General features: G+C 54.5%; 12 protein-coding genes across 12 annotated transcripts; 4 read left to right on the plus strand and 8 right to left on the minus strand.

The window, feature by feature from the left end:
- Positions 1–36: 36 nt before the first annotated feature.
- Positions 37–3,545, minus strand: ASPZODRAFT_149256 (hypothetical protein; the record flags this gene model as incomplete). The annotated part of the gene is made up of 3 exons (XM_022725471.1): positions 37–172; positions 232–2,801; positions 3,426–3,545. The coding sequence occupies 3 exons, from the start codon at positions 3,543–3,545 to the stop codon at positions 37–39; spliced, it is 2,826 nt and encodes a 941-aa protein (XP_022584289.1).
- A 387-nt stretch (positions 3,546–3,932) lies between these two features.
- ASPZODRAFT_139144 (hypothetical protein) lies at positions 3,933–6,942 on the plus strand (the record flags this gene model as incomplete). Its single annotated transcript, XM_022724520.1, has 2 exons — positions 3,933–6,620; positions 6,688–6,942. The coding sequence occupies 2 exons, from the start codon at positions 3,933–3,935 to the stop codon at positions 6,940–6,942; spliced, it is 2,943 nt and encodes a 980-aa protein (XP_022584290.1).
- ASPZODRAFT_1026982 (hypothetical protein) lies at positions 6,919–8,004 on the minus strand. The gene is made up of 3 exons (XM_022720811.1): positions 7,857–8,004; positions 7,526–7,781; positions 6,919–7,461 (listed from the first exon to the last, which is right to left on the minus strand). Exons 2-3 carry the CDS (start codon positions 7,770–7,772, stop codon positions 7,139–7,141), a joined length of 570 nt encoding a protein of 189 aa, XP_022584291.1. The 5' UTR covers positions 7,773–7,781; positions 7,857–8,004; the 3' UTR covers positions 6,919–7,138.
- Positions 8,005–8,084: 80 nt separating this feature from the next.
- ASPZODRAFT_128312 (hypothetical protein) lies at positions 8,085–9,916 on the minus strand. Its single transcript, XM_022721990.1, has 3 exons — positions 9,738–9,916; positions 8,828–9,664; positions 8,085–8,771 (listed from the first exon to the last, which is right to left on the minus strand). Exons 2-3 carry the CDS (start codon positions 9,559–9,561, stop codon positions 8,162–8,164), a joined length of 1,344 nt encoding a protein of 447 aa, XP_022584292.1. The 5' UTR covers positions 9,562–9,664; positions 9,738–9,916; the 3' UTR covers positions 8,085–8,161.
- Positions 9,917–10,609: 693 nt separating this feature from the next.
- ASPZODRAFT_59139 (hypothetical protein) lies at positions 10,610–13,081 on the minus strand (the record flags this gene model as incomplete). Its single annotated transcript, XM_022728823.1, has 1 exon — positions 10,610–13,081. The coding sequence occupies one exon, from the start codon at positions 13,079–13,081 to the stop codon at positions 10,610–10,612; it is 2,472 nt and encodes an 823-aa protein (XP_022584293.1).
- Positions 13,082–14,411: 1,330 nt separating this feature from the next.
- On the plus strand, positions 14,412–16,050 carry ASPZODRAFT_128314 (hypothetical protein). Its single transcript, XM_022721991.1, has one exon. It carries the CDS (start codon positions 14,812–14,814, stop codon positions 15,685–15,687), a length of 876 nt encoding a protein of 291 aa, XP_022584294.1. The 5' UTR covers positions 14,412–14,811; the 3' UTR covers positions 15,688–16,050.
- Positions 16,051–16,195: 145 nt separating this feature from the next.
- Positions 16,196–16,983, minus strand: ASPZODRAFT_57949 (hypothetical protein; the record flags this gene model as incomplete). The annotated part of the gene is made up of 4 exons (XM_022728728.1): positions 16,196–16,288; positions 16,366–16,431; positions 16,503–16,747; positions 16,836–16,983. 4 exons carry the CDS (start codon positions 16,981–16,983, stop codon positions 16,196–16,198), a joined length of 552 nt encoding a protein of 183 aa, XP_022584295.1.
- Positions 16,984–17,936: 953 nt separating this feature from the next.
- ASPZODRAFT_58856 (hypothetical protein) lies at positions 17,937–20,155 on the minus strand (the record flags this gene model as incomplete). The annotated part of the gene is made up of 8 exons (XM_022728805.1): positions 17,937–18,278; positions 18,340–18,732; positions 18,791–19,125; positions 19,194–19,304; positions 19,359–19,659; positions 19,713–19,752; positions 19,821–19,849; positions 19,910–20,155. 8 exons carry the CDS (start codon positions 20,153–20,155, stop codon positions 17,937–17,939), a joined length of 1,797 nt encoding a protein of 598 aa, XP_022584296.1.
- A 660-nt stretch (positions 20,156–20,815) lies between these two features.
- On the minus strand, positions 20,816–22,282 carry ASPZODRAFT_149262 (hypothetical protein; the record flags this gene model as incomplete). Its single annotated transcript, XM_022725472.1, has 7 exons — positions 20,816–21,052; positions 21,073–21,429; positions 21,505–21,743; positions 21,800–21,856; positions 21,885–21,938; positions 22,011–22,059; positions 22,094–22,282. The coding sequence occupies 7 exons, from the start codon at positions 22,280–22,282 to the stop codon at positions 20,816–20,818; spliced, it is 1,182 nt and encodes a 393-aa protein (XP_022584297.1).
- Positions 22,283–22,653: 371 nt separating this feature from the next.
- On the plus strand, positions 22,654–23,562 carry ASPZODRAFT_139151 (hypothetical protein; the record flags this gene model as incomplete). The annotated part of the gene is made up of 4 exons (XM_022724521.1): positions 22,654–22,672; positions 22,735–22,912; positions 23,033–23,226; positions 23,300–23,562. The coding sequence occupies 4 exons, from the start codon at positions 22,654–22,656 to the stop codon at positions 23,560–23,562; spliced, it is 654 nt and encodes a 217-aa protein (XP_022584298.1).
- Positions 23,563–23,765: 203 nt separating this feature from the next.
- Positions 23,766–25,031, minus strand: ASPZODRAFT_149270 (hypothetical protein; the record flags this gene model as incomplete). The annotated part of the gene is made up of 1 exon (XM_022725474.1): positions 23,766–25,031. One exon carries the CDS (start codon positions 25,029–25,031, stop codon positions 23,766–23,768), a length of 1,266 nt encoding a protein of 421 aa, XP_022584299.1.
- Positions 25,032–25,320: 289 nt separating this feature from the next.
- On the plus strand, positions 25,321–26,872 carry ASPZODRAFT_139153 (hypothetical protein; the record flags this gene model as incomplete). The annotated part of the gene is made up of 2 exons (XM_022724522.1): positions 25,321–25,449; positions 25,553–26,872. 2 exons carry the CDS (start codon positions 25,321–25,323, stop codon positions 26,870–26,872), a joined length of 1,449 nt encoding a protein of 482 aa, XP_022584300.1.
- Between the last annotated feature and the right edge of the window lie 198 nt (positions 26,873–27,070).

A 27,070-nucleotide genomic window follows, 5' to 3' on the forward strand; every position in this document is an offset into this window, starting at 1 on the left:
CAGTGTACAGTGACAGATTGAAATAGTATAATACATTTATTTCGGCGAGATGCTCTGCCGTAATTGGGTCTGGGCTAAAAGAAATGGCTCGGTCTGCGAATACGGGTACAGATCCATCCCGGCGTCGGCCACGAACCCGAGATTCTGCATGAACTCGGGGTGACTGTCGGTTCTAATTTAAAGGTTAGAAGTAATGCGGAATAGAATAACCTGCGGTGGCTTATGGCTTACCGGTCTTGTCCATCGAGCGAGGCAAGCTCGTCAAAAAGTGCGTCCAGGTCCGGCGCGATCTTCCGCCGCGGACCGTAGCCGTCCATCTCGACCAGACCCAGGTTCATGTCGTAGGCGTACTGGTTCGGAAAGGGCGTCATTTCAAGCAGGTTGTTGGTGGTGCTGGTATTAGTGCCCGCATTGCTGGCCGTGGGCGTTGGTTTGGGCGACGAGAGCGAAGGCCGCATCCCACCAGTCGAGCCGGTAGCCATCGGCGTCATCCGGATCGACTCCTCTCGCCCCCATGGGTTTAGGAACGAGCTTGGCGTCACGGGTTGCCGGATTGACCCGGGTATCAGTGGTTCCGATGCCTGCGAAGGCACACCCATGATCTGGTCGATATCAAAGTTCTGCGGAGGAACAGGCGCGGCGGTGGCAGCAGCAGCAGCAGCAGCAGCAGCAGCAGCAGCAGCAGCAGCAGTAGCGGAAGATACACCGAGACTGTATGAAGCGTGCTGCATGATAGTAATCTCTGGAAAACTCCAGACAATCGATAGATGGGATGAGAACGATTGGATCTTGCTGCTCAGTCCCGGCGCAAAGTCCAATAACGTTGCCTGGCCCCCGGCATCGTGCCGCGTGCAGAAGCTCAGAATGGTTCCAAACAGGGGCGATGTGGCCGACAGACTGTACGTCTCCATGTATGTCTGTAGTAGCTGCAGGATGCGTTGTGAACTCTCGACCGCTCGACGCGCGTGCACCGTCTCCAGATGCTGTGGCGGCTGCTCCGGTAACATGGCCATCTCCAGGCTCAAGGCACTCATCACGCTCTCAAACATCATCTCCAGCCCGAAGATGTGCGGTGCCGGCAACCCCCCCGAGGGTTTCTGCAAGTCGACCCGATAACTCCGTGGCAGCGCCGCTGCCCACAGCTGCAGCTGGTGCTCCAGGCCTTCCAACTGCGCGGGCACTCGGGTCGGGTCCCGTTTTACAAAACACAGCTCGTTGAAAATCGCCACCAGCTTCGCGAGCCGGTTAAAAGTGCTCAGGCCGTGCAAAGGGCCCCGATGGAAGGACGGTTCTCGTGCCCCCGGTTGCACGGGTCGCAGACCTGTCGGGTCTTCCCATGGGTGCCATTCGTCCAGCCCGTCTTCATTGAGCGGACCAACCGTCACGAGATCCTCCTTGGAGAGAGACGGCAACCGCGACGTCTGCATTGCAACCAGCGTCTCCAGTATAAAGCAGCCGAAGAACACATGCTTTGCTCGCCCCGCGGACTGACTCTCGCCGGCCGAGCCCGGTTTGGGCGCCATCTTTGTCCCCGGGCGGTCCAGTTCCAGCGCGCGCGCGATCCGCACCGCATGGCCAACTAGGATCCACGCCGTGGTCCATTCTTGCTGGCCAAATTTTACAAGAGACAGAACTAGTAGCGCCTGCACATGTCCGATCTCAAAGGGGCCCGTCTCCAGCGGCACCAACGTCCGAGCGATGGTGTATAGACGGGCCGGGTCCGGCCGGTCGTTCTGCTGCTGCTGCTGCTGTTGTTGTTGATGATCGGTAGTGGTGGTAGTACTCCGCCGGATGGATGGGATGGAGGTTTCCTGAATAGACGCCAGCGTCAGAACGGCCCACAGGGCGGCGTGATCGCCAGAGCCGGCTGAGGCGGCGGGCAGGCGGACGTCAGCCTCAGCGTATCGGTATGCGGTGCGTAGAATGTCATGTTTCTCCAAAATAGGAAACCAACACTGCGTGTATGAGAAATAGATATCGAAGAGCGACCACGCGTTTGGTGGTAGTTGTAAAGGGGGGGGTTCTGGGATGCCAGTGAACAATGGCGCCGATGACGTTGAACCAGATGGTAATTGTGATAGGGTGCTGCGTCGGTCTCGTATCCCACCGCTGGGGGTCTGGTCCAACAAGGGGTCGGTCTGTGTGCTCGAGTCGCGAGTCATCATCATCATCATTGTCGTCGTCGTTGTCGTCGTCGTCGCCGCCGCCGCCGCCGCCGTCACCCGCGGGGTGGCCATCGCTCTCACCGACGCTTTACCCGGGGAGTACCCGGGCATCACCATGGCAGGGTCCGAAGGGTCAGCCATGACGACCAGCCCCTCTGGCATCTGCCACTCGAGGGCCTCGGGGGCCAGCAGGATGCGAGCGTCGGCCTCCCGCGGCGAATCTGCCTTATCTGCCTCCTCATCCGGTTGATCCAACAGGGTTAAGAGCCGCTCGATCTCCCTCAGCACGCTACTGTTCTTCCACGAGGACATCAGGGTATCGGAACCTTCGGCCTCCTTCCCCATCGTTGCCAGATGGCTGGGCATGTTGGCAGCCCGCAGCAGCGCCCGCACGACATCCTCACTGCCCTGGATCTTGCAGAAAATCAACCCCCACAGCAGCTCGAGGGTGCGGATGTAGCCCGTGGGCAGGCCTCGCTTCTTGGGATTGGTCTTGTAGGTGCAGGGGCGGCACAGCGCGGCGCAGGTCGAGCACACCGGCTGCACCCCATCGCACTTGTCCTTCTTGGAGCGGCAGCTGTCGCAGGCTCGCGAGACCCGATGCCGTTTCGGCGGCGTGGCGTGGTCTTCATGGTTCTGTGCAAAGCGGGCAGCGGCCGTCGTCGTCGCGGTCGGCGTCGTGGTTTCCTCGTCGGCGTCGGTCCATCGCCTCTTCGCCTTGTTGCTGTTGTTGCTGTTGTTGTTGTTGGCTCCGCCAGGGGCCTGGCGTGAGGTCTCGGTGCTCATAATAATCTCTTCGGCGGTCCCCTCGACAGCCCTGCAGGCATGATCGATCGTCGCTCCTCTCGAATCGTACGTGAGAACCCTTTGCCGACCGAGGCCTTGCTCACTGGGGAGGAGGAAGGGCCCACCGGCTTTCAACAACGCATGTAGCCGTAGACTTGAACTGGCAGCCTCACCTCGACCGTCTTCTAGACTCTCTGGGCGCTTCTTCCCGGCGGGGCGTCGGATGGCTGTTCCTCCAGGATGGCTGGTGCTTGCTGCAGGCGGAGAGGAGAGTTTGGATGCCTTCGCCGCTGCTTCGGTTAGCGAGCGTAATCCCGTGACTAAATCTTTCTCCAGGCTCCAGGAGCACAGACAACACGACACATTAACCACGACAGTATTCCATATATTTATTTTATTTTATTCTGTATTATCTATTTCCTATTTCCTATGTCTATTTCTATTTCTATGTCTATTTCTATTCCTATTTCCAACCTGACTGCGCTTTTCCGCCTTCTCGGCCCCAGCCAACGCCTGCTTATTACTCCCAGCCGGCCATTCGTTTGCCCCCGCGGGGTATCCGTATCTGCTCCTGGCGGCTGCCGCAAACGGCATGGCGCGGGCTGACTCAGCAGGCGCGGGCTGCCTGAGGCTGCCGCCGGCTGAGCTTTGTTCCGCCGCCGCCTCCCCGCCAATTCGGCAGGATCGAGACGAGGCCGCTCGAAGTTGGCCTCGTCCGACGTCCGCCAGGCTGCACACCGCCGCTGCTGGAGGCCCCAAGGACGATTTGCTGGCGTTGCAGGGGTTTGGCGCGCTGTACAGGCTGTTTTCTTGCCCGCCGAAGCTGGCTGCACTGTTCTCTGGGGTATTTATACCTGGGTTTGGCGCCTCGCCGGCAGATGTGATTCAAGAGATCAGGCCATCCGTTGGAAGTCGGACAGAGACTGCCTGGACCCTACAGACTACAGACTGGATGGGATCTCGTGTGATAGAGTCGTGGACATGTCTCTTCTGGTGCGACCGGCGAAGCGCAAGCTCGATGAGGTGGAGGGGCAGGAGCGACGCGTCGCACAGAGATTCGACAATCACATTAACCACCACCACCACCACCACCACCACAACAACAACAACAACAACAACAACAACAATTATGATCGTCAAGGGAGTCGGAGTCACGGGTTGATGCGATCGCCGGCGACTACTACGGGTCGGAGTCGGAGTCAGACAGCGTCGGTGGATACGAACGAGCAGAATGCGTTCGCCGAACAGCCCCTGGCCGACCGCGACCTGACGTCGAACCGTGCGTCGCCCATCCCCTTTGACAGCCCGCTTGAGGCGCAGCGGGTTTTCAACCAGAGTGCGTCGATAGTGCTGATCGGGATCCGGGGCACGGGCAAGTCGAGTCTGGCGGTCATCCTCGCCGCGACGTTTGGCCGCCGGCTGATCGATGCCGACCAGTACTTCGAACAGATGACAGGGAGGTCCCGCGCCGCCTTCAAGAAGGAATATAGCATCATCGAGTATCGCCAGCAGGAGGCGAGGGTTATCGACTCGATGCTGGCCGACCACCGAGACGGCTGCGTCATCGCCTGCGGGCCCGGGTCGATGGAGCGTACCGGGCAGCGTCTGCTGAGGGAATACGCAAAGACACACCCCGTCGTTCACGTCGTTCGAGACCCGGAGAGCATCCAAGCATACCTCCAGGCCTGGGACACGGCGCGGGTGCGCCGCTTTCTCGAGCTGTCGGGCCCCTTGTACCGTGCCTGCTCCAATCTGGAGTTCTTCAATCTGCCCGAGACAGCCGGGGAAGACCACAGCATTAGCAGCAGCAATAGCAACAACAGCAACAATAACCACCACCATAACAACAACAGCAGTAGCAAAGAATGTCAAAGTTTAGACCATCGGCTACAGTCCTCAACCCCGTTTCTCACACTGAAACGGTTGCAGCGCGACTTTCTGCGCTTCATCGCCTTTGCGACAGGCAACTTCTCCCATCTGCGCAAGCAACAGGCATCCTTTCCACTCTCGCTGCTACCCATCGAGTCCCGCACCTATACCTATGCCGTTTCGGTGCCCCTGTCGGCCCTGCTCGAACGAGAGTTGGACATTGAGGACCTGGAATCAAGTTCGGATGCCTTCGAGCTGACTATTGATATGGCCAACCCACCGTCGATGCAGCTTGGTTTGGACTCGGCCTTTGCAGACCGTATCAGCCAGACCGTCTCCACGATCCGTCGGCATATCATCGTACCCCTGATCTACCATGTCGAGAGTGAGATGCCCCCGAGAAGCCCGTCGCCTACCAGTCACGGCGGCTGTACCCCTGGGCATGCACGGCGCCCCGAGGAAGCCTATATGGAACTGATTCGGCACGGCCTACGGCTAGCCCCGGAGTTTCTCACAGTAGATCTTAGCTACAGTGACAGTCTGCTCTCGCAGGTCATTGCAATCAAAGGCTCCACACGCATCATTGGCCATTATGCTGGGCCGCCGCACGGTTGGGACGAGGCCGAGCACATGCAACGGTACGACCGCGCCAGGCGACTTGGCTGCGACCTGGTACGTCTGTCACAGCCGGCCACCTCGATCGATGACAATTTTGCCGTCCAACGGTTCCGCCATCGTATCGACTCGCTGCCGGGGCCCCATCCGCCCATCATTGCATACAACACAGGTCTACTCGGCCGCCTCTCAGGGGTCTACAACCCAATCCTGACCCCGGTCACGCACCGCAGTCTTGCCGCCGGTGGTGGTGGTGGTGGTGGTGGTAGTGGTGGCAATAATATTAATGGCGGAGGAGGGACTATATCAAGCGAGCTCTCGCCCTGTCTCGACGTGCAACAGGCTCGCGAGGCTCTATACGCCTCCTTCACTCTCGACCCGATGCGCTTCTACGTCTTCGGGGCCAACACGACCTACAGTCTCTCCCCCGCGATGCACAACGCGGCGTACAAGCTGTCCGGCCTACCGCACATGTACAGCATCCACCAGTCGCCGACCCTGCGCGGCCTTCACGAGATCGTGGAAAACCCGTACTTTGGCGGCTCCAGCGTCAGCCTACCGTACAAGACCGAGGTGATCCCCCTGCTGCACTCCATGTCGCCACACGCGCGCGCCATCGGGGCCGTCAACACGCTCATCCCGATCCGTCACTTTGATACGCCCGACCTGCCCCCTTCCTCGGCCTCGTCCCCTTCCTCGCCGGCCCCCGCCTGGCTGGCCCTGGAACGCAGCCGCGCCGGCCCCGTCAAGGCCCTCCATGGTGACAACACCGACTGGATCGGCATCTGCAACTGCATCCGACGCGGCCTCTCGCCCGCCAACGCCGTCCGCCCCGCCACCACGGGCGTCGTCATCGGCGCCGGCGGCATGGCCCGCGCCGCCGTCTACTCCCTCATCCATCTCGGCGTGCAGAACATCTTCGTCCACAACCGCACCGTCGCAAAGGCCGAGAAGCTCGCCGCCCACTATAACCGCCAGCAGGCGCTCTACCCGCCCGTCCCCACTACCAACAAACCAACCGTTCACGTTCTCCCTTCGCTCCAAGACCCCTGGCCTACGGGCTTCAAACAACCCACCATCGTCGTCTCTTGTATCGTCGCCCACAGCATCGACGGCCAGCCCCCGCCCAACTTCCGCATGCCCCTCCAATGGCTCGAAAGCCCAACCGGAGGCGTCGTAGTTGATGTAAAGCCTCTCTCTACTCTCCTCTATACTTTTTTCTTTTTTTTTTTTTTTTTGCTAATCTATCCAGCTGGCGTATAAACCCCTCAACACCCCCCTGATCATGCAGATGCGCGCCCTCTCCCACCGCGGCTGGTCCGCTCTCGACGGCCTCGACGTCCTCCCCGAACAGGGGTTCGCCCAGTTCGAACTCTTCACAGGCCGTCGTGCCCCGCGCCGTCTCATGCGTGCCGTCGTCTTGGAAGAGTACCGTGGTGAGGAGGGCCAGTATGATCCGTCGGCAATGCGGACTAGACTCCAACGACTCGATGGGCAGCCGAATTGAGGGGGGGGGGGACGAGACTTTGATATAACTTATCTATTTTACGTTGATTTTTTATAGGGGTTATGATATCATGATGGTTTCTACAGGTTACTAGTCAAATGTTTAATGACATGCAATCATCCATTGTCTAGTTAAGAATATTCTCCGTGGGTTCTTAGGGCCACAGGTGTGTCATTATCTGCTCCAACTACTCGGCCTACTCAACCTCCTCGAGAAGCACAAAGTTGCCACAGTTGAGACGCGTGCCGTCCGGCGCATGGACAACGATGGACCGGTTGCCAATGTACGCGTCGCTGCCCTTGGTGGTGGACAGGAACAAGTCGGTGTATTCGGCCTCGAACTGCGCATTTGGAGCCACGTAGACGGGCGAGTGTTTCCCACTCAGGTCTCCGAGCTGACACGTCTGCGGCTGGTTCGGGTCGCAGGCAGGCTGCTCACCGCGGTCATAGGGGTCGAGATGTCCACCGGCGCTATAGCAGTTGCCGTCTTGGGGGACGCGATCGAGGTGGATATGGTAGGCTAAGAGGCAATGTTCTTTAGTTTAAAAAGTAATTCGATCCCGGAGGACACGCTTTGCACTCACGGTAAGGACCACGGACGTCCGGGGGGAATCCCCAAAAGTCAACGTGGAACTTGACGCCAATTGCATTCGATGGAGCCCAGGCCGTCACCACTCCACGGATGGAGGTATTCTGCTTGCTGAACAGGGTGGCCTCATACAGCACACCCTGCTGGCTATTCGTGATGATGGGAGCTTCGGTGAAGTTGGAAGCGGCCAAGACGGTGGACGCGAGAGACAGAGCCATTGGGCTGGCGAGAGCGAGACGCATGGTGAAGAGCTAGATATCATCAATCTGTTATTAGCGAGGTACCTCAAGTTTCTGGGTGTTTCTTGACAGATTGAGAAGACATACCAAGATGTGTGAGTGATATATGATAGTTATAGTTATTGCGGTTCGATGAATAGTATCCTGCTGTGGTAGATAGAAGAGAGAGGAAGAGAAGAGGAGGAATGAAGAGGTTAAGATCTCAGCAGGTCGTGGTTTCCTAAAGGAAAAATCTGCGTCAGTTGCACAAAATCAATAGTCGTTGAAAGACCAACTGGCCAGTCTGGAGAGTAACAAAGGAATAAGGATAGAGGAAGTAAGAGATACATATCTAATCAAGTACTGGCTTCTTCTACTCGTCCTATATATGAGGCATCTATCTGTCTGTCTATCTACATAAACTTCAGTCTCGTGGTAAGTACAACCCCCAGAAAAGACATCAAACTGCTTATAAAGAAGATAAGTCGACTGCATCCCGCCGGTCCATGCAGCAGGTCTGTCATGGCAGAGAAAATGAGACTGCTCAGGAGCATGCTCACCAGCTGCGGGATGACAATCGACAGGTTGAACAAGCCAACCATGGCGCCGACGTTCCGAGAATCTTCCTTGTAGGTCAGATAGCACGCCGCGGTGGAAGAAGCCCGGATCTTGACCGTCATAAATGTGAACGGCACCCACTGGATCACCGCCCAGCTGGTCCCCGTCAGTCCCACCAGGATGACCCTCACTATGCCCGAGCTCGTCAACGTGATTCCCAACAGGGCGCTCGCGAAGATGACCTGCGCGGCAGCCCAGATGTTCCGGTGTGTCTTCCAGTCGAAGCCGTTCCCGTCGGCGGTGGATGTGTTATCCCCAGCGCTGCGACGCTTGGTTATGCGACTGGCAAGTGGAGGGAGAAGGGTGATCACCAGTAGCGCAATAACAGATTGAAACAAGAGAGCCAGAGAGCCGTATTGTACCGTTGTACTGGGTGTGGATTTCATCCCAAAGCCATCCAGATAACTGATATTCAGTTATTACCATAACCCTCCCAAATTTGCAACAGAAAAGAGACTCACCTTCGAATGTACATCATGTATGGAAACCAAGCAAACCAGGTAAGAAACTGGATGGCCTGGATATGAAGCAGATCGGGCGAGAGCAGGACCGAAATCACATCTCGGAAGCGCTCACGAATGCCCGACCAGCGGGACGGCCGCGTCGCGGTCTCTTCCGTAGAAATGCTGCATGTAAGACCGCCTGTGACGAGGAGAATACAGGCGCAAAGCGCACAGTTCACTTTCAACTGCGTATCGCCGAAGAAAGGCAACAGCCGTCGAAGATCCATCGACGCGAGGCCGTAATAGACCACGTTCGCCGCGTTGACCATCCGCCCGGCCCAGGCGTTAACCTGGGACTGCTGCTCCACGCCGCAGACATCCACCATCAGAGCACGCACGCCCGCCTGCAGGGCTTGAACGGAGACATTCATGCCCAGAATAGACAGGACGGAGATGTCGCGCGCCAAGGCACAGCTGTGAAGCCGATCTGGCCGGCACGAACCGTCGAGGGATCGAGCCAGATCGCCGCTCCAGGCGAAGACGAGAAGACTGGCCGCAAGAGTCAAGGCCCCTCCCGCGATGAAGGGCTTTCTCTTCCCGCTGGAGAAGAAGAAGAAGAAGGTGGCCGGGCATTGGTCGCTTATGGCTCCGAAGACGGGGAGCATGATGCCGCCACATAGCGGGGGGATCAGCCAGACGATGCTGGCCAACGCTGGACTCAGTCCTAGAGAGGCGAGGTAATTCTGTTTCATAGCTGCTGTCATCACTTCCATTCCTCTGTGCTAGTAACTGGAAGTGGCAGGACTAGTACACACCGTTCCGTATGCGAATTGGATCGAAAATGCCGCCTGGGCACTTCAACATATTAGCTTTAGGCTTCAAATAAACGCAGATCCTTCAAAAACAGCAGATAGAGTGGTGAATATACCCGGCCAGGCTGACGGTTGCCATCATCAAATACGGCTTCGATCTCGACGGCGACGGGAGGGGAGATTCCTCCTCCTCCATTTCCAACGAGAGGCACTCATCGCTTCCCGTATTGAGCAGTGCATACGGCATGATTATCAAGGCTGGAGGCGCTGGAAATTCCCTTCTCGAGATGTGTCGTAGCCAAGTCAACAATAAATTTATGGTGGGGGAAAAGATCCCCTGCTCGGACGACTCGGTCACTAACCGGACATCCGACTTAGCAAACAGACTAAGAGCCATAAAGGATCTGGACTTGACACAATGACTGATCTATTTATTTATTATTCTGTCCTTCTAATTTACTAGAGAATAGACCATGTTGGTATCGTTTGTGGCTACTTTCTGTCGAGAAGTGCATTGTGATTGCTGCAGTCTATAATCAAGGTATTATAGACCCCTGGCTATAATACAATGTTCTATGATAAGCAATGGATCGGCTAATACAAGGTTCTATGATAAAGGAATGGATAGAAATCGATGGAAAAGAAAGAGTAGGGTAGAAATAAGATTATGATAAGATTATCAGATCTTCTATGTGAAGCCAAAATAAAGGCAAATCTGACCTGAAGAGGGGAATCCATCCATAGCTGGCTTGCTTTTTACATTAGAAAAATCAAAAGGCAGGTCTTTTAAAGACAGAACCGGTCATGATAGTACAAAAAGGCCACGGTTTGTACAGGTCAAAAAGGGGGCTCTGCGATGGAACGCCGGGCGCCATGAGCTTGCCGCGCATGTACAAGAGGATAAAAAAAAAAAAAAAAAAAAGAGACGTTAATAAACTTGAACAGTGATCCCAGGGGTGAGATGTATTCAGTGCAAGGAGGAAGGAGACTAGACGAGGCCGTCGTCAATCACCATGTTGACGGATTTCACGGGATGGAAGAGGATGGGAGGGAGACACATCCTGCCCTCGCCAACCAACTCCTCCTCTTCGCCGCCGTCGTTGTCGACCTTATAGCCGAGCCAGCGGCGCCACAGGTTGGGCGCGAAGCCCGCCGAATAGAACCAGGTGGTGCCCTTGAAGTTATGTTCGCGGTCGCCAAAGACCGCCGTGCGGGCGCCGCCCGAGGCCCCGTTGCGGCCCGCGTTGAAGACGGACTCGAGATACTCGGTCGGCCAGCGGCGATCGATGTAGACGGAATGGGGCACATACACGGCCTTGAATCCATGGTGCAGCGCCGTGGTGGCCGGCCACATCTCGGAAAACATCGTGTGGCGTTTGAGCGCCGTTTCCTTGTGCATCGTGTGCAGCAGCTTGCGCGACAGCCGCGACGCCGTGATGATCGCTGTGCGGCGCGGTGGCATCCCCTCGTCCCGGTTGTACCCCGTCACATCATCGCGAAGAAGCCACGTCGTGCCCTCCGGGTCATACAGCGGATTGAACACAATCAGGTCGGCGTCCTCGCCCACCCCCCACTTGTAGTTGTCCTTGTCGATGGTCGTGGGCGGGATCCCCTCGCCTTCCACCTCGAGGATGTCGCGCTCGTGTGGCCGCAGCGGCCCCCACACAAACTTTTCCACTTGACGCTGCACGGCGCTCTTGTCATTGGCTTGATCGGCGCTGCCACCGAGCTTGACAGCGCTCCAGAGGTTGTTCGGACTGTCAGTACCCAGCTCGGTCTGCACTCGAACCATCTGCCGGAAGTCGTCCCACGAGCCATGCCGCGATGGGACGTAGAAGCGAGCATTCCGCTCCCACAGACCCTTGCGCGGCTGCTGCTTGGCCCAGCCGGTTACCTTGTCGAACAGGTGGTACCAGTGGCCCGTGTAGCGCACATCCATCTCCCAGTTCCAGTAGTAATCATACTCTGGATGCACGTAGGAGAAATACTGCATCGGCATGAACGTGCTGCGGTACACCCCGTGGACCGCCAGGCCCCGAGCCAGCGTCTCCTCGAGACCCGGGTAGAAGAGTTCCATCTGTTTCTCGGACCACAGCGTCCCCATCCCGCGAAACTCTTCCGGGAGCGCGTCGTGCAGTACCCGCTCGTAGGTATCGTCATCCGCCCAGATCTGGAGGTTCAAGTCCTTGACATGGATGAGAAAGTGCACGGTATACTCGCCGCCCGAGAGCAGTGACAGCTCCGAGATCAGGGAGCGCAGATACAAGATATCCTCGGTCGTGTACTGAAAGTCGGACCAAGTGCGGATGATGACTGCAGTCCGCGGGAGACGATCCGTCCCGACCTTGGGGGGGTTCTTTGCGTCTTGAGGCGGGGAAGAGACAGGGTGAGCGACATTGATCGAACCAATCGGCATGGCCAGAAAACGGTCGAGTCTAGGCTCTGGAAGATCCGCAAACCGGTGGCTGTTGATGACTGCGCAGTGGTTCTGGGCTTTGGCCCAGCTGACTTCGCGAAAGTCCACGGGCGGGTAGTCATCCCAGACCCTCTCGGCGCCCTCGCGATCCCCCTCCAAGCCTGCGCCTGACCCGCCTCTCTTTGCACCATATCCCAGGCCGTACGGACCCAGACGGCCAAAGCGATCAAAGCAGACATCATCACGGATGCCGATCATCTCGTTGGAGCCCATGACGGCGTCGGGGAAGCCTTGCGGAACGCCCGGGAAACTCTGGACCCGGGGGAGCCGCACGGTGCCCGCCTCGTTCAAGAAGCATTCACGTTTCTCGCCGTATTTCGACTGGTATGCTTCGGACGCGTAGTCGGGGTATGGGTTGAAGACCTCGCTGGACATGGTCAACGACTTCTGGTCCCTCTTCGCTGCACTTTGCTCTTCACTGTTAATGTGAGAGGCCAACACGTCGTCGGCACTATCTCCCGGGTATTCAGGCACGTTTTCCTTGCGCGAGACCAATGAGCGGACACCCCCATGATAACGCTTCAGAAAGGGGAAGCTCTCCCACGGCGGGGGCTTGGAGATAGGTTTGGGCAACTCCAGGGGCACCGGCGTTACTGTCGGAAGGGTGAACCGAAACAAGGACCCGATGAAGAGTATCAGGGCTACCAGCAGCCCCAAGCACAACTTTCGCATGATCCGGTTGGGAACACGATAGAAGATGCCCGGACCGCCACCTCGAGCACGCCGTACAGCACCGTTCATTATCGGCTGATAGGAGGGCGCTGACGACGAAAGGGAGTCATCCTCGCTCTCGGATGTTGTTGAGTCGCGTCGGCGATGATTATGGTGGTATTGTATTTGTTGTTGGTGGTGGTGGTGGTGATGTTGTTGTTGCTGCTGCTGCTGTTGTGGTGACGATTTGTAGTGTGACAGTTTCTCGACATCGCGGGCATGGGGCGGTTGCGACTGGTAGGCCGAAGAATGCCTCCTCGCCTGGACCGGCATCTTGGCTAGAGGATCAAGAGAGGGAGTAACGGCGGGCAGATCGACTTCTGTAGTCATTTTGTATCAGAGAAAAGTCGTGAAGCAGAAAAGGCGTGAAGTGAAGCCTTGGGAAAGACGAAATAGCAATAGAGTGGACTTACCGACACGCCACACCCGAAGAGATATTTGCAGCAGAACTACCCTCGATCAACCGCATTCAACGACTGCTTAGGGTTGACAGTGATTAGAGACGTGTAGAATAGGAGGTAGACGCGAATAGGCGTCGTAAGCCAGGAGCTCAGGGCTGGTTCGGCGCTGGAGGGTCGAAAACAACAAGGACGACCCTGGGAGAACAAAGGAACAACGCCGAGATGACAGCCGTCGGTTGGACGATCCGACAGCCTAGAGGGTCAGAGAACCAAACAAAAGAATCAAAACCCCCCCAGCGAACGACCTGCGTTGGATAGGATGACTGGCTGGATCACGACGAGGGAATCTCTGATGGGAGCAGATGCCAAGACGGGTTGCCCAAGTGATTACGCACTCACCTTGTGCAGTGGAGTTTTAGGAGTAATAATTAGTATATTGCATTACAGATAGTTAGTCAATAGAGTACTCCGTACGGAGTATGAGAAGTAAAGTATGGAGTAAGTATAGTATAAGCCTTGAATGGCAGAATATAAGTGATAACTGCAGAGTATCTTATAGTCGATTATTATTGCTAAAGCTCTCATGCGACAATATACCTAAGATAGTCTAGTCAGATCACTCCTGTGAACTAATTAGATAAAATTCTATCGGGTAAACCATTAAATCGAGTTAATACTGGATAATACAGATCAACTGCAGTACTGCAGTGTACTTGGTATTCCGTAGACTGTAGAAATAAATGCTGCACATTTTATTGTCGTCGCTCTGAGAAGAAGAAGGTGAGCCAGCAATTAGTCAGTGATTAGTCAGTGATTATATAATTAATGATTAATCAGAAAGATGTCCTGTGACCATTCCTTATTACGTTAGTTTGTTACAATCTGTACTATACTGCTTAAGGCTAGACTATATCAAAATCTGCTATTCCAGATACGGTTAAATTGAACCAAACCTAAGCATCATGTGACACTGCTGTTGCTTTGGCTCTGCTGCCTTTGCAAAATCCCCCCAACAACATCCCAATGGATACGAAGACCTTCAGGATGCACGAGGGCCTCTCGTGGTGATCGTCGTCAAGCCGCCAATGGCGGGCAGAGGTCGAGCTCCCCTGCCACGAAGACGAAAACGTGGACCGAGTGGATAGCTCACACTCCAACAGTTGAGGCGGTCTCAGATAGCAGCCGTAAAAGGCTCTGGAATCCCGCCACTGCTCAATCAATGGCTGGGTGATGATGCAACCTTGACGATGCCCAATATTTCTCTCTCAAGAAGCCTCCCCTTTTGCGCATTGAGAACATAAACCACCCGTCACGCGCCAGACAATCAATCCTCCGGGGAAGTCGTTCCGTGGTGGAAACGGTCTCGATGAGTCGATGCTTTCTCTCTCCAGCTGGCTGGCCACGAAGGCCCCGTAGGCACCTGCATGCAGATTCCTGTCGGATGACCACGTCTATGGGGGATGGTTTCTTTTTCTCCTCGTCTAATGGGTTCAGGAGAGACACAAAAAACTTATATAACTGCTGCTCGCCTACTTACTTTGCTGTCAGACAGCTACTACCTATCTAGCCCCAGTGGCCGCTGATGAACAGAATGGTATGAGGATGAGGTTTGTTTCTAAACAGGCCCACCCCTGCAGATCAAGGATCGTTGTCAAGCTACCTACTTATATCAAGACACAGGCGGCGAACTCAGCAGTAAACAATGACACGCTCTTCTTCAACAGCGTTGTCCCACTGTACGCCGGCCCCGTTTTCTCCGCCGCGCTCATCCTGCTGCCCATCTTGATCCTGGCTCAGTATGTGCGGCGCGACTATCGCGCCTTCATCGCCCTAGGACCGGGGGGCACCCCGTCCACTCCACGCGGCTACCTTCGCATCTGCGTGCTCCGACTCTTCACCCTCCGCAACCCACTGCACCCGCCGGCCGTGGCCCCAACGCTGTCTCCGCAACAGGGGATTCTCACAAGCGATCGGCTCCCCGCCCGCAACGGCTCCCGGCCCCGTGTGGCCGGCATCGCCCCCCAGCGCCAGGTAACACAGCAGGGCGACAGTGCCGCCTACGAAAGTCTAGCAGCAGCCCTCCGGCGCCTGGCTCACTCCCATCCCGAAAAACTATACACCGCCACCTCCTGCTTCGAGAAGCACAGCACGGGAGTCTTCGTGCACGCCGCTGCCCGCGTCCGCCCCACCTGCAGCGGCGAGGTCTGCCACGCCCATCCCTCTGACGGAAGCCTCCATCTCACCCTCCACCCGGCTGACGTCCGTCTCGTCCTCGACCGCGGATGGGGCCAGCGTCACCCGCTCGCCCGGGAAGGCTGGTGGTGGCGTCGTGCAAAGTTCGTGCCCCCGGGCTTCGTCATGGTTTATGCCCCCCGCGACGCCAAGGAGCTCCGCTCCGTCCTCGAGATCGTCCGTGCTGCTGCCTGGTGGGTGAGCGGGAGGGAGTTGGCTCTGCCGGATGTCCCTGCAGATAGATAACTCCTAGTACTATACTGCTAGTACCATACTAGTTACTAGTTTAAAGTACTATGTTATTTCATTAAACAATCAAGACTAGAACTATAGTATACATGTCTACCGAGTCATACAATACTACTTAGTCATACATTCAAATCTATAATGCTAGGTCAGACTGTGGACATTCTGGAGACTCATGCAGGGTGAAGGCTTGAGGTGAGAAGAACATGGTATTTGGAAGGTTAAAGTGGAAGAAGAGGGAAGACTTGGGTGGACGCCGTAGAAAGAGAAAAATGAGGCTTTAATAGCATCGAGGAATAAAGAGAGCCGTTAGAGAACACGCGCGCGCAAGTACCAAAGCTGCAAATCCCCCTTTCCCCCCCGGACCCCATCCTTCCGGTGTGTGAAGAGGCTTAAATCACAAGCAGTATCCCGTCATTGACACAAAAATATTCCCCCAAGAACTTCCTGCTGTTCTTCCACATCATCGACGTTGCATTTTCCGTAAACATCCCCCCCCCTCGCCGCTCTAGGAGTTGTTGGTCTTGCGCAGGGCGTCCGCCAGCCACTCAAGACCCTCGTACAGACCGTCACCGGTCGTAGCGCAGGTGGATTGGATGAACTGATCATGTCAGCAATGTGACACGGATAGATTTTTTTTTTTTTTTTTAAAAAAAAAAAGGTATAACGTAGACTTACCCAAGCACGACGGTTAAGGCTCTGGAGGCCAAGCTGCTGAGTGATTTCTGCGGGGGTCATGGCGTTCTAAAAGGGAGAGAGAAAAAAATTAGTTTTTGAAGTCCTAGAGAAAAGGGTAATCAGTGGTTAGATCATACAGGCAAGTCCTGCTTGTTGGCGAAGACCAGAAGGTGGGCATCGCGCAGTTCATCTTCGTTCAGCATGCGCTGCAACTCCTCCCGGGCCTCAACAACACGATCGCGATCGTTGCTGTCAACAACGAAGATGATACCCTGGGTGTTTTGGTAGTAGTGTCTCCAGAGGGGACGGATCTTGTCCTGACCGCCGACGTCCCAGACGGTAAATTGAATGTTCTTATACTCGACAGTCTCGACGTTGAAGCCTACGGCAGAGTCGTCAGTTCTGTTATTTCTTTCAATCCTTGCACATTCGATTCGAGAGAAAACGGATCAGGTGGAAGGGCGACCGACCGATTGTGGGGATGGTGGTGACGATTTCACCAAGCTTGAGCTTGTACAGAATGGTGGTCTTTCCAGCGGCGTCCAGACCAACCATGAGGAGTCGCATCTCCTTCCGTCCCCACATTTTATCAAACAGTCTCGAAATGGTCATACCCATCTTGACGGTGGCGAGAGATGAGTCCTGGGAGCTACCGGGAACCAAAGTCAGTACCACCCACGCCCACACAAAAGTACCTTTATGATCAATCACGAAGAAAAGAAATTATATCCAAGGCACACGTGATGCCTCACAGAACGTGGTAGGGTAGGGGGGAACACAACACGCAGTGCCGGGCGATGATGACGGACACTGAGGACGAGGGGTGGCCTGCTTTCACGACGGGGAGGCGAGTGGCCCGTATAAAGGGGGTTTATGGAGAAGCGGCAGAAGCAGCACCAGGGCGTCTGACCAACACACACGAGGGGCAACAGAGCAGCGGGAACCGACGGGAAGGGGACAGGACTCACCGTGAGAGATGAAGCTGCGTGGAACTGCGGACAGCAGGGGCTGGAATGCAGAGGGACGTTGGAGTCTTGGAGAGAGAAATGGAAGTAGGTCGGGTCGGGGCCTGTTGGAGCGTCGGTCGCTAGTTGGGAGGTCGACGCTTGGAATTTTCGGGTCGAGAATATTCGGCCGTCAGCGTAGCTTCCGTCACTAAGGAAATCGCCCCTTCAATGTCGGTGATGACGGATAACAACAATACAAGTTAGAGGCACTACACACAAAATACGGGGAGACCCTGAAGGGGTTTTAAAGTCTGCCCTGTCTGACTGGGAAGAACTGTCGATAATGACGGTTGCCTTGGCCTCATTCCTTGTCAGAGGCTATTTGTCTTGCTGATTCGAAAAGGACACGGTGTTTGGAGGCCTCAGTCAGCCGTGGACCAGATTATGGCGATACGTATGATAGGCCCCCCGACGGAAGGCTCCCCGTATCCGAAGATTGTCGCGTGCTATCCCAACATCCTGGTACTATGAATTCCTCTAAATAACTCGGAAGCAAGTAGGCGGGGGGGACAGTGGATATCGATTTTTATGGATTCTCAACTAGTTTGACCACCATAGACAGTTTCATCGTTGTTTGAATTGTGCTTGTCGCTGCGCTAACAGTCTTTCTCGCGAGGAGCGGAAGAAGGTCCGGACAAGCGATCGATAGATTGTCTTGCCCTCGACGGTATCGCTCGCAAGGCCGAAGATGACAAGAAGAGCAATAGAGAGAAACATGATCACCCCAAAGGCGACCCAGTAGTCGTTCTTAGTGTAGACGCCTTGCAGGTCGTCGATCTGGGTCGAGAAATATGCAGTCATGAGACTCACCGGCAGGAATAAGATGGTAGCCTTGGCCAGCAAGATCGTGATCCTCGTCAATTTCTCCACAGCTTGGGAGTCTTTCAGGGCGATAAGATTGAAGTTCTGTCCTCGCGGCGATCAGTACGGTAAACACAGCAAGCAGGATGTGAGAAACAAGACTGACCAAGAATGTGAGCGACTCCTTCTCCGTTAAGCAGGCATCAATCTCACAGAGACAGTATAGATTGATCCGGTCCACAAGCCGCTCAAAACGCCCTATTGCAGCAGAGCCCAGTGTGACCCCCGCAGGGCTATCGTATGTATTGGCCGCACCGAGCTGGCTTTGCGTGAGGGACTCGTTAACTTCGGTGAAGTTGCTCTCACTCAAGGTATTCACTGTATGGAGACTCTTATGATTCGAGCGTGCTTCATCACGCAGCAGTCTTTGTCGCTGCAAGATTCGGGTCATGATAAGGTCGTAGCTCTGATACAGCCGCTTCAGAACTGCAAGCCTTCTGCCCAACCAGTGCAGCTCGTCCACCAGGTCGACGTCAGGCCGTTTCAGCATGTTCGCTCTCTAAGAGGGCATGTTAGCCACCTGCTAAAGAGTCAGAGGATTAAAACACCCTTCTTACCAACTCGTCCAGCCAAGTGTCGTACTTGTGCTCTCGCTTGGCAATCAACCCATAGCTTGATACCCAGTCATCGAAGATATAGTAGAATAATAAGGAGGGCCCATCGTCTTGTTTGATCCCTGCCTGGTCTGGTCCATCATCGCTAAATGGTCTTACTCGAATGGTCACCAGCGAGGCGCTTTCAGAGGTGGTCCGATCTAGCCTCGATACCCCAGAAAAGATGAGTCGAACGTTTCTGCGCACAATATTGAGTACCGCCTGTTGAGTGTCCGCTTCCGGCAATTTGTTGTCTTCTATTTCAGGGAATGGGTTTTCCTGGATGGAAATTACCGTTCCTAAGTAACATTCCATGATCAGCAAAATGTTGTGTTCAGCGAAGGGAATGGCTGGGAAAGACTCCTACCGTCATCGCAAAGGATTACCCAAGACCATAACCTCTGTCCATCCGGTAAGCCGTTGCCGTTGTGTGCAGGACCTGGAACTGTGTAGAGAGAGTTATATCCGATACAAGTATCTACGTAGAACTCGAGTTAGAAGCTTTAACAATGGAACCAACAAGAAAACATACATTTTGAACCGTAGTCCACCGAACAGAAATGCCAAATTTGATTCGTGATTTGCGCGAACGTGAGGTGTTTCCAGGCAGTATCGCCGGCAAGCATATCCGGATTCGACAATTCTCTCAGATCATACCCTCCTTCAAGATCATCCGTTGTCTTTGGGGGCCGAGATCTCTCCGAATTTCTGGAGTGATATCGAGAAATGGGTTCCTTGGGAGAGTGACTGGGCTCCTTTTGGCGTTGCTTGACCGGGTCTGTACACATCATTGCTTGGAGTCTCTCCGAAATGCCAAATGGGCTTGTGATTGTCTGTCTTTTCATAAGCAAGGCCATCCCCGGGAGTCCATCAAGGGCTAACACACTCTTATTGAGTCCTTTTGCTCCTCCTGAACCCATATGTTACTAAAGGATCATGTCAACGCTGTCACAAAGTCACTTGACGGGGAAGGCGGCCAAGGCTGCCCACTCACATCCACCTCGTACCAAAACATTTCGGTTTCTCAAGCAAGTGTCAGCTTACTATTCTCCCTTGCTGTTCGTCAAGTTTTTCAAGACTTACAGGCTTGCTCAGAAGAGCAGCGAAGTCGTCGTGTTCAAGGTTCACAGCACACCAGGCGTCATCGTTACCGAAATCCAGTACAAAGTTGCGAGTTTTCGCTTGCTGAAGCTGTTGCAAGCAATGATTGAAGCCAACCTCCTCGTCAATATTCAAAAATTTATTCGCCAGATCTAGGTGATCCGGGAAGCTTGCGTAGTAGCTGTGAGCTGTCTGGGAGCTGCGGAGAGGTGTTGTTGTGTCGGCCATTATTTAGCCTGAGGGATTGTGTTCTTGTTGTTTGATCTCGAGGACATAGAACGTTGTCAGTTGCGAGAAAGCAGGCCAGAGAGAGCAATAGAAGATGGTAAGGACTGCAGGCTTCCAGGGCTAGGCGGCGCTTAACTACCTCTACCTCGCATAATTAAGGCTGCATATCAGCGCTCAGCCTCATCAAACGCATCCTGAGCGGATGACCTTCCCTGTCACCTGCACAACGCGCAGCTGACCGTCAGTCACCAGCAACAACAATCATTTACTGTCTGTAGGTTACTTACCTTGGAATGTTATGAGATACCAAGGTACCTAGGTAGGTATCTGCTTCTCCATATCCAAGGTCAGGGAAGGGTATCGTGTGATTTCTGAAAACCTAACCAACATTCACTGACTACCACTAGCACACCCCGAGCAAGACGGAAACCGTGGAGGGGAAACAATCAAGTAGTAACAAGGATCATGAGGAGATTACTGTCTACTCTTTCAAGCACGCACTTACTCGGCCTCGTTCAACTTCGTCGACCACTTTGGTTGGATCTACATTGTGGGCCATAATGACTTGGTCGAGAATGTCCGTCATGTCCATCTCGTCCTCGTTTCTGCTTTTCAGACGATGCCGGCTACTTTCGAGTCGGTCTGAGATATAGTCCTAGTCTATCTGCGATTGCCCTGAGAATGCGTGGCCGATTGCATCCGTCCCACATGGAACCAAAACTCGTTCTCTTTCCTGATCTTACCGTTAACAATAACCATGTCAAAGTCACGGACAGAAGGATACATGGCGATGGCCGTCAGCGGGTTTCCTTGCGCCGCAAAAACCATCGAAGGACTCGTGGTTTTGAAAATGACTAAATCGGCCAATTTTCCGGTCGCGATTGACCCGATCTCATTCTCCATGTTTACAGCCGTACCTCTTGGATAGTGCCCAGGCTGAAGACGCCTTGAACAAGCGCTTTGAGCTTCCTCGGAATTATCCCCTGATCAAGAAAAGGCTGGCTGAAGCGAGCCCGCGCGGATTGAAGCGCCAACCTCATCTGTGTCATCATGTCGGAGGAATTGTTGGAGTGGCAGTCAATTCCGAGGGAACAAATGGACGAAAAGTCCTCATGGAAAGCAAGTGGCTCCCCGATGGCCATCTGCATTTCGATTTTCGGGGTGCACAATATGTATGCATTGTGACGCTTCAGCAGCAAAGCATCGTCGTGGTCAGCTGCATTAGAGTGTGAGGAAAGAAGATCGGCTCCAAGCAGCCCATACGACTCCAAGATCTGTACAGGTGAGAAGAGCCCTTCAGATGCCTCCGGTCAGTATTATGAGGAAATTACCACATAGCAACTTTCTACCTGCTTAGCAGAATAAGGACCCTTGGTATAGTGCGCCGTTATATTCTTGACACCCCACCGTCTTGCCTTATTAAAGAGGTCAACTACAACCTGTTTCGGCATTGAGAACCAGTCCAACTCAAGTAGGAAAATCTCATCATCTTTCTTCAAAGGGCTCCGTGACATAAACCGGCTTGTGGCACAGTAGCAGAAGAAGGCTCGGATGCCAGGGGACTTTGTCGCGGAGATGCCATTGATGCCTATAGCTAGCTTAACATATTTTACCTGCGGCTTGATTATCCTCACTCTGACCTACCACTTTCAGGAGGATAGTTCATGTAAGCATGATCCACCACGTATGTAATACCAACATCTATACTAGGTAGCTTGAAGAGCTCCACCAAGCTGGCCCCAATAGACATCCTCGAGGTCGTAGAAATAGCCTTGCATATTTTCTGCCACCCGTCAGAACACGGGCTTCGATCGACTTTGTTTCAGCTTCTCGGAAACCCACTATAAGCCCTCACCTGTTGGCAAGTAGTCCAACAGCGGATCATCCGAGTGCCGTCCCTTCAACTGGGGTCTGCTATAAATGGTGGTGGGTGTCAACGAATCCCGGCGAGATAATCTTCTTAGAGCAATCAACAACCTTGGTGTCTTCGTAAGGCGCATCAAGAACTTCTCCAACCTTGTTTATTCTATCCTGCACAATCAAAGGATCTGCCTTGACTGGAGAAACCACGTCTCCTGGCTTATGAAGTAGAAGCATTCCATTCTTGAGTAGTATAGACTGTGACATCAGATCTTGTTGATTATTTGTAGATGCAGATAATCTTCTGAATGCCAAACAAGACCGAGAAATTATTCTATCACAGATAGATAGATTCCTACCTATATATAGCCAGACATTAATCATTGCCCCGTAGTATTATGGAGGAGTCAAGCAATCTTGAATCAACAAGCAGAGCGGGGAAGCGTGCTGAGTCATCCAATCACTTGATTAGGGCACAGCTAAACTAAATACGGCTAGCCTGATATCGCGCCCACAAGCGGAGACGGAATTTCTCACCCGCGACTCGTGCGAGGAATCCTTCTTGACCTTGCAAAGATATTCAGCGCAGAGCCACACCATAAGAATTTCAAGTTCTTTTGGAAGACTGACCCGCCATCATGTCTAAGATTTCAGTCGGTTAGTATCCTCTCCATGCCTGCATTTGTCCTGGCAGTGACTGATTTTTGTTCTCTCTATAGCCGGAGTGCGCGAGAATGTCCAGCAGCTGCTCGACTACTCTCTTAACGAGAAGAAGAGAAACTTCCTCGAGACCGTCGAGCTCCAGATCGGTCTTAAGAACTATGACCCCCAGCGTGACAAGCGTTTCTCTGGCACCATCCGCCTGCCTACCGTTCCTCGTCCCAACATGAGCATCTGGTGCGTTCTCAATCCTCGATATAGTGGTGCAAGCGTCGCGTGTGATTTGAAGCGGACGAGGCTGGGAAGATTGGTGGATGAAAAATAAAAAAGCAAAGGCTAACAGTTGGATCCTTGCAGTATCCTTGGTGACCAGCACGATCTTGACCGTGCCAAGCACCACGGCATTGATGCCATGTCTGCTGATGACCTGAAGAAGCTGAACAAGAACAAGAAGCTCATCAAGAAGCTTGCTCGCAAGTACGATGCCTTCCTTGCTTCCGATGGTCTCATCAAGCAGATTCCCCGTCTTCTGGGACCTGGTCTGTCCAAGGGTATGTCCTTTTTTTATCTTTTATTCTTTTTTTTTTCTGTCGGCATGCAACGACCGGATCTAACCTCTTCTAGCCGGCAAGTTCCCTACCCCCGTCTCCCACAACGAGGATATGGCCAACAAGGTCAACGAGGTCAAGTCCACCATCAAGTTCCAGCTTAAGAAGGTTCTTTGCCTCGGTGTTGCCGTTGGCAACGTCGGCATGACCCAGGAGGAGCTGGTCGCCAATATCATGCTGGCCATCAACTACCTCGTCTCCCTCCTGAAGAAGGGCTGGCAGAACGTCGGTAGCCTGGTCATCAAGGCTACCATGTCTCCCCCCAAGCGTCTTTACTAGATTCTGAGTGCTTGGCTGCTCTCGGAGTTTTTTAAAAAGTGCTTAGCCGTGAAGGGTTGTATGCATAGAAAAATATAAAACTCACGACTTCTGTCCAAAACGTTCTTTTTTATCTTGAACATTCGTAATACTTATATTACTTTACAAGTAAGAAGATAAATCTATAATGAATACATCGATGGGGAGGCCAGAGATAGTATGTCTCACTGCATCCCCTCCATCAAATCCGTCTTGTCCAGAATCATCCCCCGCATCCCGATAAACTCGCGCAGGTTGTCCCATTCCTCGCCTTCTTCCTCGCCCCTCATCGACACGTCTTTAAACCCCCAGGCAACCGCAACTTTATCCAGCGCGGCACGCTCCTCCTCCCTAAGCCACCGATGGCGTAGAGGCACTCCCGGCAGCCAGACCACACGTTCCATCTGGTCGTTCGAGGTCGTGATTGCCAGCATGCCAACAGACGACGTGCTGCCAACGTAGGCTAGAATCGCGGCAAACGCGATCCCCGTTGCGGTGCTGGGATCCATGGAGGATTGGAATGTCGACGCCCAAGAGGCAAGTGCGTAGCAGGCCGCAGGGGCAGCAGCTAGACCGCCCAGTGGCACCGCGGCCTTCTTGAAGACCTTAGCCCGGTAAAACGCGGGAGCGCAGAAACTGTTGTCGATGATGGCCAGAACGAGCGAGAGGTTTTTCTGGGCAATTGCCACGTCGAGGGCCTTGTTGGCGAGTTCCGTGGGAATAGCGCTCTTCACACTCTTCGAGTTCGGTTCGTGGTATTTGATCGGGGAGCTGTTTTCTTCCGGTACAGGCTTGTGGGCATAGAGGTGGAAGATCTTGGGGAAATGCTCTGCTCTTTTCAGAAGCACGTGAATCTCGGTGTAGCAAGCCAATGCCTCGGGTGAGATGAAAATCTTCTTGTCCTGAAGAAGGCCATTCACAACTTGCGAAATCGATCGACCCAGCTGCGGATTCGTGCTCATGGCCGACTTCGACCTGACTCTCTTGTTGCCCTTTTCCTCCAGATCCAACAGAGACGAGATGGCGCCGCTTTCGTTCCTCGCTGACGCCTGTGCACTCTGGTCATGGTCTCTCGTAACCAGCGCCTCGGCGACCCTCTGGCATTTCTGTAGGAACTGCACCACGGACTCATCGGAGGGCACAGAGTCTGCGCTTTGAATCGCCGCCGCCTCCTGTGTTATTTCTTGTACGACGGTTTCTGGATCCCACGACAATCCCGTATCCGATGGTTTCGTCGCAAAGAGCCTTGAGCTATAGTAGAAATAGTCTTTCCGACTTAATGGAGCGCTGATCGGGCGCTTCGGCCGTTGGGGTCCCAGGCTCACATTGCGCTGTAGTGAAGTAGGAACAGGGCTGCCACGACGGACCGAATACGTCGAATATTGGCAGAATTGACAGACCAGGTTCGACGGCTGAGGCCTTCTGTGGCCTCTGATCGAAATACCCTTCATTATCGCAAATAGTGAGGCCTATGAGACGCGCTGATATTATTTCAGTCCCTGTCGACAAAAGAAGGCGGAGTCGGGACACGCTTAGCTCAGCTGCTCTAGTCTCTCTCGGGTCCCCCAACCCACTGAGCAACTATCTTACTGCCTACGACCACGACGACTGCACACGACCACCAGGCTGCCACCAAATGTCTCAGGCGGCTGTAGGAGATTGAAATCGACTCTCTCTCCTTTCTTCATCTAACGTCAACTCTTATTATATCTTTCTTCCTATCCTGCGATCAAAGTCAAGATGCCACCACCACCACCCCCTCCCCCTCCTCCTCCTCCGCCGGGCGCGATGGGTGGTCCCCCCCCTCCGCCGCCACCTCCTCCGGGAGGTATGCCTGCAAGACCGTCCAAGACAGGGGCAAAAGGCAGAGTAAGACTATGATACTGCGGGGAACTGCTCTATTCCTCCGCGAGCCGCGATCACGATGACCCGATACGGCAGTGACGATGACCTCATACTAACACCTCGATAGAGCGCGCTGCTCAGCGATATTAGCAAAGGCACCCGGTTGAAAAAGACGGTTACCAATGATAGATCTGCACCGGCAATCGCCAAGGAGGGGAACAGGTCTGCTGGGCCCCCGATTGGAGGCGCTCCGCCTGTTCCCGGAATGATCAAACCGCCATCGGGGCTGGCACCACCTGTGCCTTCTGCGCCAGCCGCCAACCGACTGCGGAGCAACAGCGAAGGCGTCTCAGCGGCTGAGGCTGGTAGTCCTGCAGTTCCAGCAGCGCCGCAGCTTGGTGGGTTGTTTGCGGGTGGGATGCCTAAGCTACGCACGGTTCGGGGCGGTGTCGATACAGGAGCGAATCGAGACTCGCCGTATATGTCCGATTCAGAAAGCTCACGGCCATCACTTGCTGCCGCTCCGAAGCCTCCTACAGGGGGGGCTCCAAAAATCCCCGGAGCGCGTCCACCTCCACCTCCACCGTCGACAGAATCGCCCCCGACGCCCCCGACCAACCCACTGGTTGCCGCACTTCGAAAACCACCCCCGAAACCTGCATCGAGACCGTCATCCACAGTCTCAGCGCCTCCTACAGTCAAGGCTCCAGACGCTCCACCTCCACGAGCACCCCCTCCCTTACCCGGCTCTGCTAGACTCCCAGCGCCTCAACCGCTCAGAAAACCTTCAGCTCCTGCTCCCCCACCACCGCCGCCGCCTTCCTCCAGCCCAGCGCCTTCGGCGGCCTTCCCTGCACCTCCGCCTCCCCCACCTTCAGTATCGGCCCCCAGACCTCCAGCGCCGTCAAGATCAACGCCGCCACCGCCGCCGCCTCCACCTCCCCCGCCAGCGGGCTCTGCACCGAAACCACCAAATGGAACATCAGTGCCCTCGATAGCAGTTCAAGCTGCACGGAACGCCCTTTCTCACAGCAACCATACCCCGTCTGCACCCCTACCCCCACCCCCTGCATCGGCTCCTGCTGCTCCACCTCCACCCCCTCCTCCGAGTTCACCTCCCGCGGCACCTCTGGCCACTCTGCCGAGCGAACCACCATCTCGTGCTCCGTCGCATGCTCCGGCATATGACCATCACCCCCCAGTCAGCCAGTTTGATCGGTCCATGCTAGATGCGAGTGCCTACACACTTACCAACGGTGGTTCGTCCCAAGTATCCAGCAGTCGCAGTCCAGGCCCGGCTGGGCACGTTCGGATTGAAGACACTAGATTCAAGTTCCAGAGCGATGGTCTGCTGCCGAAGCCACGACATTTCACAGGAGGAGCGAGAAGATACCGTGCTGGACGGGGTAGTAGCGTTCCGCTGGATCTGAGTGCTTTGAGCGGGTAATTCGCAAGGTATTCAACTCATCGACATGGAGGATTCATTTGATTATCTGTCTGTATTTGAACTGCGTATAAGATAACTGTATAGGTTGCCCACTTCCCGCATATTTCCTGTAAAATAGAGTTCCTCTGTAGCCTAGCCGTCTTCCAAGATATAAAAACATCTTAAATAAGGCTTTAGTCGATTATACAGTCAGTATCT

Source organism: Penicilliopsis zonata (assembly GCF_001890105.1).
Source record: "Penicilliopsis zonata CBS 506.65 unplaced genomic scaffold ASPZOscaffold_2, whole genome shotgun sequence".
Lineage (NCBI taxonomy): Eukaryota > Fungi > Ascomycota > Eurotiomycetes > Eurotiales > Aspergillaceae > Penicilliopsis > Penicilliopsis zonata.

Excerpts from the sequence above, each read along its gene's own strand:
- ASPZODRAFT_128314 (XM_022721991.1), top strand. The coding sequence starts at position 14,812 with ATGAGGTTTGTTTCTAAACAGGCCCACCCCTGCAGATCAAGGATCGTT.
- ASPZODRAFT_1026982 (XM_022720811.1), bottom strand. The coding sequence starts at position 7,772 with ATGCGTCTCGCTCTCGCCAGCCCAATGGCTCTGTCTCTCGCGTCCACC. Across the intron at positions 7,462-7,525 it reads GGACGTCCGTGGTCCTTACC|CCTACCATATCCACCTCGAT; the intron begins GTGAGTGCAAAG and ends ATTGCCTCTTAG.
- ASPZODRAFT_128312 (XM_022721990.1), bottom strand. The coding sequence starts at position 9,561 with ATGAAACAGAATTACCTCGCCTCTCTAGGACTGAGTCCAGCGTTGGCC. Across the intron at positions 8,772-8,827 it reads TACATGATGTACATTCGAAG|TTATCTGGATGGCTTTGGGA; the intron begins GTGAGTCTCTTT and ends ACTGAATATCAG.